Source organism: Planococcus citri, chromosome 3, assembly GCF_950023065.1.
Source record: "Planococcus citri chromosome 3, ihPlaCitr1.1, whole genome shotgun sequence".
NCBI lineage: Eukaryota > Metazoa > Arthropoda > Insecta > Hemiptera > Pseudococcidae > Planococcus > Planococcus citri.
Window position 1 is genome coordinate 19,865,875 of NC_088679.1, and position 16,158 is coordinate 19,882,032.

A 16,158-nucleotide genomic window follows, 5' to 3' on the forward strand; every position below is an offset into this window, starting at 1 on the left:
TTCAACACTTGGTCTTAAATGAATTTTACTGATTTCTAACAAGCTGTACTCACTCAAAAAATTTATAGGTGTGTGAATTTTGGTTTGAGATCAACTTCACATCGGTAGGCACGAGTATGTGAGTTTTAACGTTTTTAATTTTGTGATGAGGAGGGGGGTTGGGATTTATAAATCCAATGTATCAGATCCAGGACACATCTAGATATACCGACCTACTTACGTAAGTAAATGAATAACAAATCTAACGCAAAACATTTTATAAAAAACTTCGTTGTATTTAAATAATTAAAAAAATAATAATAATAAATAATACACACAAGATTCTCGTATTAGACAAATAAAACAAATTTCATAAAATTTTAACAACTAAATTAAAACAATTTCTTATCATTACGAATTCGTTATTTCAACACGAATACTTATAATTAATATTGCACAAAATGCCCCTCTCATTTCAATTCATCTTTTTAAAGATAGAACATAATTTAAAATATGCTTAAAATTATTTCGCTTATTTATAATAAAAAAAAAAAAAAAAAAAAACTAATAACACTATAAAAATATAAATTTGAGTATGAAAAGGTACCTTAGGTACTTAAAATTACGAATTCATTTCATTCTCAACAAAAATAATTTTGGTTTTATAATAATACTTCAGAAAACAGCCTCTCTTCGCAACATACGCACTAAACTAAGTAATAAGGGAACATCAGACACAATAATCGCCGATCATAATGAAAATTTGTTTATTTATTTTTTCTTTTATAGAAAAAATTCAGTTGCCGAAAAGAATTGTAAATCGAATGGCGATGATCATTTCTGATCTTCCCTCTTGAATACTAAAACTACACGATAGCATTTAAAATGCCAACTAATATTTAAAAAAAAAAATCCTTATAATTAATAATACTGATGAAGACGTTGAACGATTTAACAAGTTTATAACTTGTAATAGCTTAATAAATTAGACACCTATTAATTAAACATTTGGGTACCAATTTGCATACAGCACCATAAAAATTATTCACCTATAAGTATATGAAATTTGTTCACAGCAAAATTCTTACACATAAAAAAATCAATATAAAATGGCTCAATGTTTACAAATAAAATTAAAATACCTAATAAAAACGTTGAATTAATTCATTCTAACAATGGACGAAAATAATGGGGAAAAAATTAATAATATAAAATTTACAAACATGGGGTAGGTAATTACAACCAAAAAAAATGGGAAAATACATCAAGTAGGTGAGTAGGTAATTATAAATTACATAAATACAATAATAAAACACAGTCTATTAAAAAAAAAAGAAAATACACATATACAAAAACAACAATAACAAGAACAAAGCACCTATCTCATGGTGTAATCCTTTTCATCGGAAGAATAAGGAACGCAGTAGGGATTTTGATTGTAAGGCCTTCCAATAGTAGCATAGCTAGGTCTTAAAGGAGGCGATACCGAAGGCGAAGATGCCATTTTCGACGGCAAGGTCGAAGTATAATTAGGATTATAAGCGTACATAGAGGGTGATACTTTGATACAAGGGCATGCTGGATTATTACAATGAATTTGCAGCATTGATGGCATCGTGGACATAGCTCCACCATAAGGATCGAATCTATTCGACATTCTTAACCTAATGATACATATGATAATAATGAGCAAAGCTATAAATGCAACGACACCTCCGACGATACCGATAATCAGAGTATCGTCGTTATTCACGATGGTCATTCCAGCCTGAGGAGGTTTAATGGTCATTTGAGCTTTAGCAGTGGTCATCGGAGGTAACGACCAGATAATATCCGGTTCGGTGGTCATCCTTTGCGTTTGTTTACTCATTTTGATTATAGTTACCGACGAAGTGGTAGGTGTCGGCGTGGTCGGACTGGCTGTTGAAGTTTGTTTGTGAATATCGCAGGTTAGATTATCGTCGGCGATTTCGATTAAGAATTTACCACTGAGGTAGGCTGGCGAAGAGCATCTGATACCGAAGGCTAGGCCACTTCTGCGTAAAGCTCGAACGTTACAGTCACACTGGATCGGATTGGTTTCTAATCCTCGGATGGTTAGATGACCTCGACGATCATCCAGACTAGTTAAAAATTGAGGTATAAGCGTAGTCAGCTGATTATTACTGAGATCCAGAGATATACTCGATGATCTTGGTAGAGGGATCAGTAATCCGGCTGGAATCGAAGTCAACGAAGTGTTGGATATTTTGATCACGACGTTGGGCATTTTTAATCCTGCCAGAGCTCCGGATGATAAGGTTGTTACACGTTGGCCCCATATACCGATGTAATGCAGCCTGGAATTCATCGCTGGCGATAATTGCTCGCTACCTACGGACGGATCTTTAACCTCGATGTTTAATGTTTCCAACGATGATAAATGATGCAGAATTCCAGGCACGTCTAAGTATCCTAATTTATCGTAACCGTATAAATCCAGCTCCATTAAATTGACGAAATTCTTGAACGCAGATTTCTCGATTTTAATACAAGATTCTAAATTAGACATTTTTAATTTTCGCAGCGAGTCTAATCCTTCGAAATCTTTTTGGACGATGTTAGCGATAGGATTGGATGAAATATCTAAACTTTGTAGGTTTTTCAATTTGGACCAAATTTTAGATAAATTCGATATATCGGCTATGTTATTATTCGATACGTCCATTCCTTCCAATAAAGTAATCCTTTCGAATACCTTTTCTGGCATCTCGGAGATGGAATTACGAGACAAGTTCAAGTATTGTATAAAAGGAGTCTCCATTCGACCAATACGAGTAATTCCTGTACCAGCCAAGTTGAGCTTTCGAGCAGTTTTAGGCTCACTGAGCACATTATTGATCGATTCCTCGGTCAAAGGATTATAAGACAGGTCTAATTCTTTGATATTAACTACGACCGTATCATCGGCAGGAATATCCCTAATATTATTATACGATAAATCGATCGACATGAGGAAAAAGTATTGCTTTTGCAGACTTCGTAAAGGTGGAGTTACGAATTTATTATTCGATAAGTTGATATTCTCGAGCATGCGAACTTTAGCACGATCGAAAATATTATCTGGTAACTCTGATAACGAATTATTCTTCAAGTTCAACCTCTCGATCCGGTTCAACCCTTGGAACGTTCGTTCGCCTATTTTCTCTACGTTATTGTTGGATAAATCGATCACCTGTAGCTGGGTCGAATTATGGAAGGCGGTTTCGCTAACGATTTCGATATCGTTATCGTTCAGTTTTAGTATCTTTAGCCTAGGTAGTCTACCGAAATCGAATTCGTCCAAAGTTTTTAGAACATTACCGCTGAGATCGATCTCTTGCAAGTATTCTAGTCCGATAATCAACTCGCCTGGGAAGAAGTTGAATTTATTACGGGCTAGATTAATCACTCTGAGATTTGGATGCACTTTGAACGATGTTGGGAATAAATAGCTGATTTGATTATCAGACAGGTCCATTTTTTCGATCGAAGTCCCGTTACTCTTCCATGTAATGAAGAATTCCCCTTTGAATGTAGTCAGATGATTTTTCTTCAGATTTAACTCCTTCAAGGAACGTAATCCGACAAAAATACCGCTCTTCAAATTTGATATGTTGTTGCCGGCTAAATTCAAATACAATAGGTTGTTCAATATGTCGAAAACATTCTCAGGTATTTCGCCGATCATATTATTAGCCAATGAGAGCCACTCGAGAGATGTGCATTTGATAAAAAGTTCAGGGGATAAAGCTTTCAAAGAATTGTAGCTGAGATCTAACACGTTCAACGAGACCAGTGGCTGGAAAATTCGTATAGGTATCGTGTTCAGTTGGAAATTATGACTGAGATTTAAATGCAATAACGATGGCATCATGACGAACGAAGTTGGTGATATTTCTTTCAGATGGCTGTTGGATACATCCAAGAAGTTCAAACTTTGTAAAACGACTGGTTCTTCGAGCATCAGAGAAGATATACGGTTGCCTCGTAGATTTAGAGATATCAGAGATTTTTCCAATCCGGCGAATGTGTGAGGTTCGATGTTCACCAATAGATTTCCGCTTAGGTCGAGTGTTTTTAGTTTTTTGAAGTTCTGTAAAAAAAAATAAAAATAAAAAATTAGCAATTTTTTTGGAATTTAAAATACATAACTAGGTATAATAAAGTAAAAAAAAAGATATGAAAAATTACGAGGTAAACGAAAATGATGGCCTGGATTTTTTGAGAAAAATTGATAACCAAAAAATGTATTTTAAAATTATTTTTGGAAAAATGTCATTTTACAAAAACCCCTAAGAAGTCCCTTTTTAATCAGAAGGCCTCAAATAACAACTTGAAAAGTACCAACACCCTCCTCTCTATTTTTCTGCGTTTGATTTTTTCTTTTTAGAACATTGAGAACTTGAAAGAATAATTTTCAAGAAAATGAATTATGTAGGTACCTATTTTGAATTAACAAGCATTTCAAGTTGATGTAATTCATGCTCATGCTCCTGTGATTTGATCGATATGCAATCGCTATTACGCGATAAAATTCTTGTTGCATACCTACTTGCTCACTTCCACTCCGGTTTCACACTAGGTACATTCAAAGATTTTTAAAAATTCTCAATTTATTCGAAAAAATTTTCAAATTTTTCAAAATTTTTGTCTTACAAGGAGACTAATTGATTATTCAGTCATCGAGGTTCGAGTTTGCTCATTTTTTTCACAGGAACATGAAAATAACTCACACATTAATATTTCGCAAAAAAATTCTCAATGCCAAATCGAAAAACGAAGCATTCTACGAGATCATAAAACTTTTTAGATGAGGTAATCACTAGAGCTAGGATTTTTAAGCGCTATCAAACACGTTTTAAGTGCTATAAAAAAGCAAAAAAAAACGCCATCAAATCCTACCATGTTACATATCAAAATGAAGGTTTTTTCAAATCCAGCAAGATACCTCCCTTAAATATAATTATGTACAACTTGAACCAAAATGAACTAAAAGAAGAAAATAAAAAAAAGGGAAAAACTGAAACTAAAAATTGAAAAATAAAATAAAATAAAAATTGAAAACTGAATCTGTTATTTTTCACTTTTTCCTCCCTTGTTTTTTGAACTGATCTTTTGTTTTCAAAAATTACTTGTTTTTTTGAATGTGCAAAAAGTTGACAAATTTTTGTATTTTTGCAACTAATTGCTTCAATGTTTACCAATTTTTTACCCAAAAAAGTCCTAACTTCTGCCTTTTTAGCCCATAATTAGAATTTTAAAGGATTTACACCCGAAAAAAAAGCAAAAAAAAGTACTATCAACTTTCACCATTTTCCTCAGAATGGAATGAATCGCAAAGAAAATGTATTTATGCCGTTTAGGGTGTTGCTACAAAAAAAAACCATTATCAAATCCTAGCCCTAGCTAATCACGTCTTCAAATACAATTTTTATGGAAGCGAGAAACATAGTACTTTTTGGTGATCCAAATTTAAAAAAAAAAAAAAAAAAAAAAAAAAAAAAACTGAAAACTGTATAAAATGTTTAAAAATGTGAATGAGCAGCTGCAAATAAGAGAATCTTCAATTTAGGTTACATTCAAACAATGGATCATCGGATTTTGATATTCACTCGTTTTACATTCACATACTTTGAGATCTTATGCCTTTAAAGAAAAAAAATAGTCCCCTGAAATATATATATTATTTTGTCTCGTGTCAAAAATGGACCTCAAAAAGTGTCAATAGTGAGAATACGAGTATAATCTAAATTAGAAATTGCAGGTGTCCATTAGAATTTTTCAAAATTTAATTTCGTTTCATTTTTGAAAAATTTGGGTCCCAGAAATACACTTTTTCCACTCCTGTCAAAAGGGAGCCTTATAAACAGTCAAAACTTTGGTAAATTTTCCAAGAATTCTAATCACTAAACCCCATTTTTTGGTATTCCAGGGGAAAGGAAAATGATTAGATCTCATTTGATCAGGTCAGATCAAATTTGGACATTTCCTGGATTCAATTTGATGTGATTAGATTCATTCATATCTGATCAGATCCAATAAGGAAAATCAATTTTAATAAATTTTATTTCCTAAATGATAATTTCCAATTGGAGGAAACTGATTGAATCTGATCAGATCAGATCCGGACATTCTCTCGATCCAATTTGATTCATTCAATTTGACTTTTGTTTCATTTCAAGAGTTTTTAATTCGATTTTGAAATAATAAGAAAAAATTCCTCTGCTGTTATCAAAATTGCGACTTGAAACTGTGAGTTGAAACAAACATTACGAGGAACAATAATTTTCAGAAGAGGAGTAGCCATCTGGTTTTTTAATCTATCTATTCATTCTTGATGGGGAGAGAAATTTTTTCAGGCTACCTCATCCATAAGTTTTTATACTTACTTCAGGCAAAAAAAAAAAAAAAATTGTGGGTAATCGATAACTGAGTGAGGAGTCGACGAAAGATTCTCGAAAACAGTTGTTGTCAATAAAATATATGAAATTTTGGTGGGATTTTAGGAGCACAAAGTGAAAACCCATTAACCCTAATATGAGTAAGACGTACGAGGGGTCATTCCCTAAACATAAAGAACAGTGCACCAAAAAAAATCAAGAGTGTTGAAAAATGCATTGCAACTTTAAGCTTCAAAAACTGAATATTATTTTTCGATCTTGGGAAAATTTTTAAAAATTCAAATTGAGCCAAAAAAAAATGAAACTTGATAAAAAATTGAGCATTCTGAAACCTTCAGCAAAGCAAAAGATCCAACAGTGAGTGCATCTCAACAACCTAAAAATGTTTGGATTGAACACAGATAGAGAAAAAATTAAAGAATACATAAGTGTTTAAAAATGGGCCAACAAACCAAATTTTAAATGATGCTGAGTATAGGTAACTTATTTCTCAATTTCTGGTAAATTTTTGAAAATACGAATTAGGTCTACTAAGATAAAAAAAATTGATAAAATTGAGGTAGAAAGCTAAAACTTGGTTTATAGACTGTTTTCGATACCATAAATCATTTTGCGACGACTTCATCGAGCCATTCTGAAGCCTCCAGCAGAGCATCAGACTGGCCAGTTTTGGAAAAATTGTCATTAAAAAATCCAAAAAATTTATCAAAAATTGAAGTAAAATAAAACATCTTGATTGGGACAGTTCAATTCGCTAAAAAAAAAATACAAATCTGAGAATTATTTGTCAATTTTGTGCATTGAAACGTTCATTTTTCAAAATTCAATTTCTCACAAAAAATGTCAGATTTTGGTGCTAAATTTTTTTTTTTTTTTGAAATTTGGCTAAATCATCACAAAAAAAGTGAAAATTAGGGGAATTCGAGTCACTAAATCCAACTGACATGAAACAAAGTTTGACGAAAAACTGAAAAGATTGTCCTTGATAAAAAAAAAAATGCTGTTGAAACACGTTTTTTTAGACTCACCAGTTTTGGAAAAATTGTCATAAAAACATCTCAAAAATTCATCAAAACAAATTGTCAAAAAGTTGAACTTGGTTGGGACAGTTCAACTCGCTGAATACAAATCTGAGAATTATTCGTCGATTTTGTGTCTGGGAAAGTGAATTTTTCAAAATTCATTTTTTACAAAAAATGTCCGATTTTGGTGCAAAGAAATGATCTTTTTTGAAATTTGACTTAATCATGAGAAAAAATGTGAAAATTGGGGTAATTTGGCACACTGAATCCAAATGACGATAAAACAATAAATTTATGACGAAAAACTGAAAAAAAATGTCCTTAAGTTATAAGGTAAAAATGTTGTTGAGATACGTTTTTTTGATGATTTAGGTAGGTTCTACCGCTTCAAAAAGGGCTGACAACTGGTATGAAATAAATAGGTAATATGTTTGGAAATATTTTCAAAAAATGGAAATTCTAGTCAACGTATTAATATGGAACGTAGGAGTTATTTAGATGATTTGAAAATCATTTTTGGAGGTCACAAGAGTTACAAATTTTTTTTAAAATTTGAGGGCGCGGCGTTTGAACACTGGAAAGTGTCACTTACATCGCAAATTTCATACGATTTGTCTGAAAATATGTACTTCACATGGAGCTAAAAGTGTAAAAACCCAATTTTTTGATGCCACACCTTTCTAGAGAGTTGTAGGATTGTGATTATGGGCTCTAAAATTATCTTTCATCGCCATAAATAGAAGGCTGCAGAAAAATTTAAATAGTAGACTGAGACCAATTCACTTATTTTATCCTGCCACAGCCTTTTTGCGTTCTATCTCAATTTTATTAACTTTTTTCTATTTTTTTCACACAACTCGAGCCAAGTTTGAATTTTTTAAAATTCATCATAAATCGAAAAACAAAATTCAGCATTTGAAATTTGGCCTAGTGGCGTATTTTTAAACGCTTTCTCGATTTTTCTCCGCCCAATTCAAAATATTTTCTGTCGAAGGGGACAACCACATCATTTATTTCTAATGCAACTCAAGTCTATTTCAAATTGATACCAACCTGAAAAGCATACGATGGCAGCTCTCTGATAACATTATAGCTTAAACCAAGATCAGTCAATCGATTCGACAAGATGGCTAAAATTTCAGCAGACACAGCTGTTATCCTATTGTATCCCAACTTTAAAACTTTCAGTTTGGTGAGTTGATTCAGAGTGATGGCAGGAATCAGCAGGACGTTATTATCTTCTAAAAATAACGTTTCTAAATTGTTCAGTCCTTGTAACGTATTATCGTCAATCTGCAAAACAATAAAACAAAAAAAATCAAATTAACATCTTTTTTTTTTTTTTTTTTTTTAGAAAGAAACAATAAATACTACTTAATAATGAAAAAATGTATCAAAAAATCAATTTTAAAAAAAATACACAATTTAATATTTCAATCCAATCAGTTCTTTGTTCAGTTACAGTAAACCATTCATTCATTCATCTATCCAAACTCGTATAACGCCTTCCAGAACATGTATCCAGGTCACACGACCATTGTTAAACTAGTTGCATGCATTTTACGCATAAGGAAGAGTTCATTTATGGCATTTCCATTTTAAAAAAAAACGTAGATATTTACAATTAAGTATGTAATATTTTGTAAATCATATACAATATACAGCTTTTATTCTTACCGCTCTCAACATATTAACGCTGATATCTAAATAACGAAGGTACTGCGCGTGCTGGAACGTTTTATCAGCAATGGTAGCGATATTGTTACGACTCAAATCGAGAATTTCCAAATACGGTATGGATTGCATATGCGATGGTTCTAGTTTCTAAAACAAAAACGTACATTATTTAAACGATCTTTTCGCTCAGCGTTATAATCATTTGTTAAAAATAAGTATGTACTTCGAAACACTACTAACCTGGATTAAATTCGATGATAAATTCAGGTACTTTAATTCTTTGAAAATTTTCAAAGCTGTGGCTGGAAATTCGTTGAGGAAATTACCAGCTAAATCGAGAGAGTGAACTTTTTCAGTACCTGGAAAAAAATTAAGAAATATTCAAACTGTTGATTTTTTTTAAAAAAAAATAATCACATTGGAAGTGACTCTCGTACCTTCGAATACATCGCTATTCAAATGATCTAATTTATTGAACGCTAAATTGACGTGTTTTAATTTTAACAAATTATGAAACGCGTTTCCGGCCACAGTCGAGATGTAATTACCCATAAGGTCGATTTGTTCGAGATTCGGTTGCGCTGTAAATGCATCTTTTTCAATGGTAGCTGCGAATAATAAGAAAAAACCACGTTATTAATACTTATACCAGTTTATATACTTAAAGAATTAGTAATCTTTTCAGATATTAAATCACACTTACTAATTCGATTAAAATTTATGGACAGGATTTTCATAGCTATAGGACCATTCAACGAAGAACTTGGCACAGAAGATAACCGATTACCATCCAGCTTCAATTCCTGGAAATAATAAACACCTTTCTCGTATAGTACACAAAAACTTGTACAAAATACGTGGAATCCTATAGACGGTTCGAGTCAACAAGGTAGGTACGTAAATATATGCAAACACACCTGTAAATTATCGCATCCTTTGAAAATACCTTCTTCCAAGGCTCTAATTTGATTATTACTCAGATCCAAAACTCGTAGTTGGTTCAACCCATGGAACTCGATCGAGGAAAACACCGGATTCAGAGCATCTCCAAAAAGATTATCAGCCAAACGTAACTCTTGCAGAGAATTCTTCAATCCAGAAAAAATTTTCTCGGTTAATCTTCGTAATAAATTATTGGAAAAATCTACCTTCTTCAACGATAAACCTGAAATCACAACGAAACCGAAAGTATTAAATACACGTTTCATTATAATATTTTTCTTTGCAACTTGCAGGTTTTTTAATTAAAAACATCGACGACGACGATGTTGTATAATCCCACAAATTATCCACAATGCATTCGTAAATATTGCGGTTTTTTTTGTCACTTCACTCTTCAGACTCGTGTCGTCGTCGATGTTTATTATTACAAAATAAGTTATTATGTGGAATATTTATTAAACCGTTTTCATTCACTTTTCCAGCGTGAACAAATTATACAGGGAAATTAGAAGAAAGTATACGAGTATTATTGAAACAATGCTCGCTAAATAAGACAACCAGCTGCGACACTACAGAGAGATGTATTGAGACATTTTAAACGTGACTTTTTTTCATAAATGTGTTCTTTTTTCTATTTATACAAAAGAAAGTTCCTTCTTATAATACATTGAATAAATATCTACATGTTCAAGTACGAGATAAGTATACGATACAACAGATATTTTTTTCAATTTACTTGTAAGTAAGTACAAAAAAATGTTACGGTGGTTAGGGTTGATTGTTCATTTCAAAATAGGTAGGTACCTATTTCTACTACTTATATGTATGATGGTAAATCGAGTAATAAATTACTCGAACTTATTGTTCTTGTTGTGCATAGTTTTAAACATGCCGCCAGAACGAGTAGGTCTAGGTATTAATGCATTTATGCCTATGGAGATTTTTAATTACATAATAGTCGCTGTATAACTTGAATTGAACGTTGAAAGTATTTAAAATCAGAGCAGAGAAGAAGCAGAATCCCTCGAGGTGTTCTTCTTCGTAACAACGTGGCCATTATTACGTTTCAAAATGGCCACCGATGTAATGCAGATTCACTTTTTTTTTTCAGCGTGAATAATCGGGAAATTCTTCTTTTTTTTTGTGGTTTGGGGCGATATTGCTGAGCTGAACGATCGAGGTTTTACCTGCTTTGATCGCTGATGGAGATAGATTGCTCAATGCTCAACTTGGAAGGTTGAAATATGCGACGAGAAATTAACGATTATTCACCTGCCTGGCGATAACTCGAAGGAAAATCAAAAATGAAAGGTAAATAGTAAATAGGTATGTTCGCATGCCGTGCCACACCTTAAAAAAAAAATCAGCCATTAACGTTACTGTATTAGGAAAGTTTGGCAAAACGGTAAATTATTAGGTACTAATTACCTCTTTTTGGTGGAAAAAAACCATGGTGCTTCGAAAGCATCAAAGCTAGAGGGAGTTTCCTCCTAGATTTTGCTTATAACACTATAGGTACATACAATCTCTTCACTTGAGGTGATTTTTTGCGCTTATTTTTTGCACAAAGTGTTGCTCAACAGTCAATCCTGAGCTCAGAATATTACTGAATTTGTCTTCCTGATTTATAGGTACCTAATTTAATTTAACCACAAAATCATAATTAAGGAACGATTTTTTTCTTTTGACTACAAAAAGTACCTACCTACGTATGTAAAAAAAACAACACACTGGAATTGGTGTTTCTACGTTTGGATACCCATTTAAGAAAACAAATCGTTTTAAGTGATGTTTCATTTTTTTTTCAAGTGGCTTGAAGTGAAAGTTTCCAAAAAAATGATTTTTTCCAAACATTTCGAAAAAAAATTGAAAAAATTGAATCGTAACGATAAAAATAGATTTTACCTACCTAAATTGATTTTTCGATCAAGAAATTGTAGCTACCTATAGCTAATTATAGTGAGGATGAAATTTTCAACAAATGTAATGTGCCATATGTGTCCCTATTTCTCAGAAAAAATTGTGGAAAAATACTCCGTTTTGAAATGTATTGGTACTGACTTCCTAAAGTCGAATAATTTCATTTTTCTCAACGGATTTAAAGTGCCCAACTCGAAACGTGAAAAGAGATGTAAAGTGTCCCACTCGACCAAGATTCATAAATACAGAGAATAATTCTAGTCAGAGTCCTGAATAAACATAATGTGATTTTTTCCACCAGACTGAAGCCAAAATATTGAATTGACCACAATCAGGCCAAATTACAGGTGCTTGAGAGTCAATTGGTCCTAGGGCTCCAAAATGCGGGTCTCCTGAGAATTTTTTACAGCTTTTCCTTCCTCTGAAGCAAGTAAGCATGTTTTTTTTTCAAAAATTTATGAGTAGTTTGAAAATGAGTCGTTCGCAAAACAGAATTTTTCCACAAGTTTTCCTCCATGAAGACTCCCTCACTTCCTCATTGGAAAATGATCATTTAATTTTCAAAAAAAGTTGTTTTTTCAAAAAGAAGTTTTCCCAAATGAGACGTTTTTCAATTTTTGAAGTCCTTATTTTTGAAAGTCGAGGCCAAAAACAAATTTTGTTTTGCAATAAGACAATTTTTTGAGATGGGGGGTTTCTCCTGTAGAGATGTTTCTTTTAGAGGAAGATTTTCACGAGAGACTTTGTAAAGGTAGATGATGCGCCTGCAGCTTCTACGTAAAGGGAAGATGTGTACCTCTGAGTGGCAACACTGCTACTATAGTAGTGCACTCAATTCCTGATGCCTTTTTATATGCAAATGTTTTATGTGTTGTTTGATCAGAGACCATTAAACTTTGCTTTGCACTAGTTTCGAGTCATTTTGCGGTGTTTCACCTCTGCAACAAGATATCTTTCGTAAGGATATCTGGCAAGTACAGGTACCCTGGGCTTAACCATATGTGACGCGGCACAACAAAATCGACCTTCCGACTGAAAAAATTATTTTTCACTTTTTGACGGATTTTTGGTCCTCGGACATTCAAAAATCATTTAAAACCACCCAGAAGTCCCTATGATTTGCATAGCTCCATATACATGGTAATCCAGTCAGAAGTGTGCTCATTTTTTTGATTTTTTTGATTTTTTAAAAATTGTTTCATTATTTCAACTTTTAAATCGACCTGGAGGCGAAACAAAGCGTTCTACGAGATAAATTCATCGAGCAAAGTTGTAGAGAATTAAATTTCCAAAAACCTATAAGAGGTTTATTTTTCTCCAAAATGCATAGTTTTTCCGTTTTTCTCAAAAAACAAAAACCTCATGATGATTACCATAAAATTTCTGTTTTTTGAGAAAAACGGAAAAACTATGCATTTTGGAGAAAAATAAACCGCTTATAGGTTTTTGGAAATTTAATTTTCTACAACTTTGCTCGACGTATTTTTCTCGTAGAACGTTTTGTTTCGCCTCCAGATCGATTTCAAAATTGAAAATAATGAAAAAATAAAAAAAAAATTGAAAAAATGAGCGCAATCATGACTGAGCCCCCTGTATCAATGTAAATAACCATTTTACCCAGTGATATTCACACAAAACAGGCAAGAAACGTTATCCAAGACTATGTTTAGCTCAGTTTAGCCGGAGAACGTGATTAGAACGCAAGCGCTTCCGCTAAACGAGCAGAACTGGACTGAAAACTTTAACCCCCCATAACTCAAAAACTTATTTTCAGTTCGAAGGTCGATTTTGTCGTGCCGCGTCACATATACGTAGTAGAGCTTTTTACCTCCCTCTGTTAGACAAGGAGGTCCCAACTCTCTACATATTTGGCGCCCAACGTGGGGCTGCGAAGCTCAATAGATTTTGCTCCGTTTGAAGATTTCTGTTTTCCTTTGAAAAATAAAGTTTTTGACTTTGTTTCATAAATGAATAACGTTTGCATTTGCTTGTTCAAAAACAAAATATGTTTTCATTTTCTGTTCAAAATGTTGACGATCGCATTTTTTCTTCTAAAAGTAAAGTTCACATTTTTGTGCTGAATTTCATCTCTACATTTTGGGTGTCGGAGGATTTTTGAAAATTACTAAATTAGAAATCATTTATCAAAGTTTATGCGGTCTCCAAACTATGGAAAAGTGAATGAAAAATTAAATTAGTTTTTGGAGTTACATGACCATTAAATTACGAAACTTCAAATTGTATTTTATTGAAGCTTTGGAAAGCCAGACAAGCAGACCGACGACCTTTAGAGGCTCGACAGGCAAGACAGATGACCTTTAGAGGCCAAACCGACGGATCAATGACCTTAAGAAGCTAGACAGGAAGATAGATGACAATATGAGAAGCCGAATAGAGAGGTCAATGACCTAACAATACCAGACAGAAGAACAGACAACCTTTAAAAAGCCAAACAGACAAGTCAATGACCTAAAGAGGCCAAACAGGAAAACAGACGACCTTGATAAACCCAACATACGGGTCAATGACCTTGAGAGACCAGTTAGACAGATCAACAGACAGACAGCCAGGCAACCTTGAGAAGCCAGACAGATGCACAGACAACCTTGAGAGGATAGACGAGTAGGTCAGTGACCTCGAGAGGCCACACAAACGGTCAATGACCTTGAGAGACCAGACAGACAGACAGACAGACAGACAGACAGACAGACAGACAGACAAACGTCCTTGGGAAGCCATAGTGACGGGTCAGTGATCTTAAGAGAGCGAGCAGGTAAACATATGACCTTGAGAAGCTAAACTAGTAGGTCAGTGACCTTGAGCATGATATCTAACGGATTTTTTTTGAAAAAGATGACTACTTTTTTCAATTAAATTTTCAGAAAGCTCTCCACTCAACCTCCTCCTCTCCCCTCCCCTCCCCTCCTCGCCCAATAAACACAAAAAATGAATATTGTGTCCATTATTTTTGGCAAGTCATTTTCCCTGACTTTTCCAGGTTTCTCAGATCATTTTTTCCAATTTTCTATACATACTTCCTACAATTACCCCATACTTTAATTTAAAGAAGTAGTCGGGGGGGGGGGCAAGGATAATTTTTTTTCATAAGTTTCTCTTCAAACTGAGTCGAAGAGCGTTTGAAAATGTTTATTTCAAGATGCCTATAAAAACGAGTGTATTTTTTATTTTTTTTAAATTTTACGTAGAATTTTAGTGATGTTTTTTTTAAAAGTCAAGTTGATTTTGTAAAAGAAAACAGAAGATGCCCAAGCGAGGGTGAAAGCTCTTGAAAATGTGTATTTCGAGAGGAGTAAAAAAGATGTTTTTTTGCGAAAAGTTTATTTGTTGGCTTTAAAACTTGATTTTTTAAAAAGAAGTTTCCATCTTTAAAAAAACATGTAGGTATTTCTTTCATCACAGGCCCATATCCAAAATTTGCAATTGATCGTTTTTTTTCTCAAAATTTTAGGGATTTTTTGTGAAAATTACAAAATTCTTTGACATTTCTCTGACTTTTCTAGACCGACCAAATTCCCTGATTTTTCCATAATTTCCAGGAGAATCCGAAGAATGGACCAGAGTCAAATTTTTCACTGGAAAATTTTCAAAAAAAATTGAAATTGAAAGAAAAGTTGTATACAAAGTAAATCATTCATAAAAATATTCCACACTCCTAAAAAATCATGTCGACAAAACCGCTGAAGGAATTTTCAGATTAGAGCTGGCAAAAAGGTATTTTGAAAATTTTGTGTTTGAATCTACTTTTGACATTTTTCAAGGCAATTTTTCTCAAACTGAACCATTAATTGATGTAGGAGGTCAAAAGTACACACAAGTAATGGTGTAAAATATCGAAGTTCAACATTCTACCTCAATTTAGAAATATTGTAGGTAAATATTTTAGGTTGAATTCTCAAAAATAAAAAATTTTCCAGAAATTGAAAAACATGAAATTCAATTTTAGCAAAAGCAAAATCAAACAAACTTTATTTTTATAGTTCCAAGTTAAATTGAAGTATGCCATTACCTATATGATTTGTACGTCTCCTGGATTTCCAAACACCCATCAAATGCCTTATTTGCGCTCACCCACATTGACCTTAGCCTTCAGGGAATTTTATACAACAAAACGATACGATCATTTATTATCAAAACAGAGCACGCGTAATTTCGCATTCTTCCTACAGCTAACAACA

At 33.1% G+C, this 16,158-nt stretch overlaps 1 protein-coding gene across 1 annotated transcript in view; it reads right to left on the reverse strand.

Moving 5' to 3' along the window:
• Positions 1–260: 260 nt before the first annotated feature.
• LOC135838977 (protein artichoke) overlaps positions 261–16,158 on the reverse strand; it is a 61,054-nt gene continuing 45,156 nt past the window's right edge. Inside the window, exons 3-9 of the mRNA XM_065354815.1 lie at positions 10,018–10,265; positions 9,804–9,903; positions 9,538–9,708; positions 9,341–9,459; positions 9,101–9,247; positions 8,477–8,716; positions 261–4,093 (exon numbers count right to left, since the gene is read on the reverse strand). Coding sequence (XP_065210887.1) covers positions 1,358–4,093; positions 8,477–8,716; positions 9,101–9,247; positions 9,341–9,459; positions 9,538–9,708; positions 9,804–9,903; positions 10,018–10,265 — 3,761 coding nt within the window. The 3' untranslated portion in view covers positions 261–1,357. The remainder of the gene's footprint in view (positions 4,094–8,476; positions 8,717–9,100; positions 9,248–9,340; positions 9,460–9,537; positions 9,709–9,803; positions 9,904–10,017; positions 10,266–16,158) is intronic.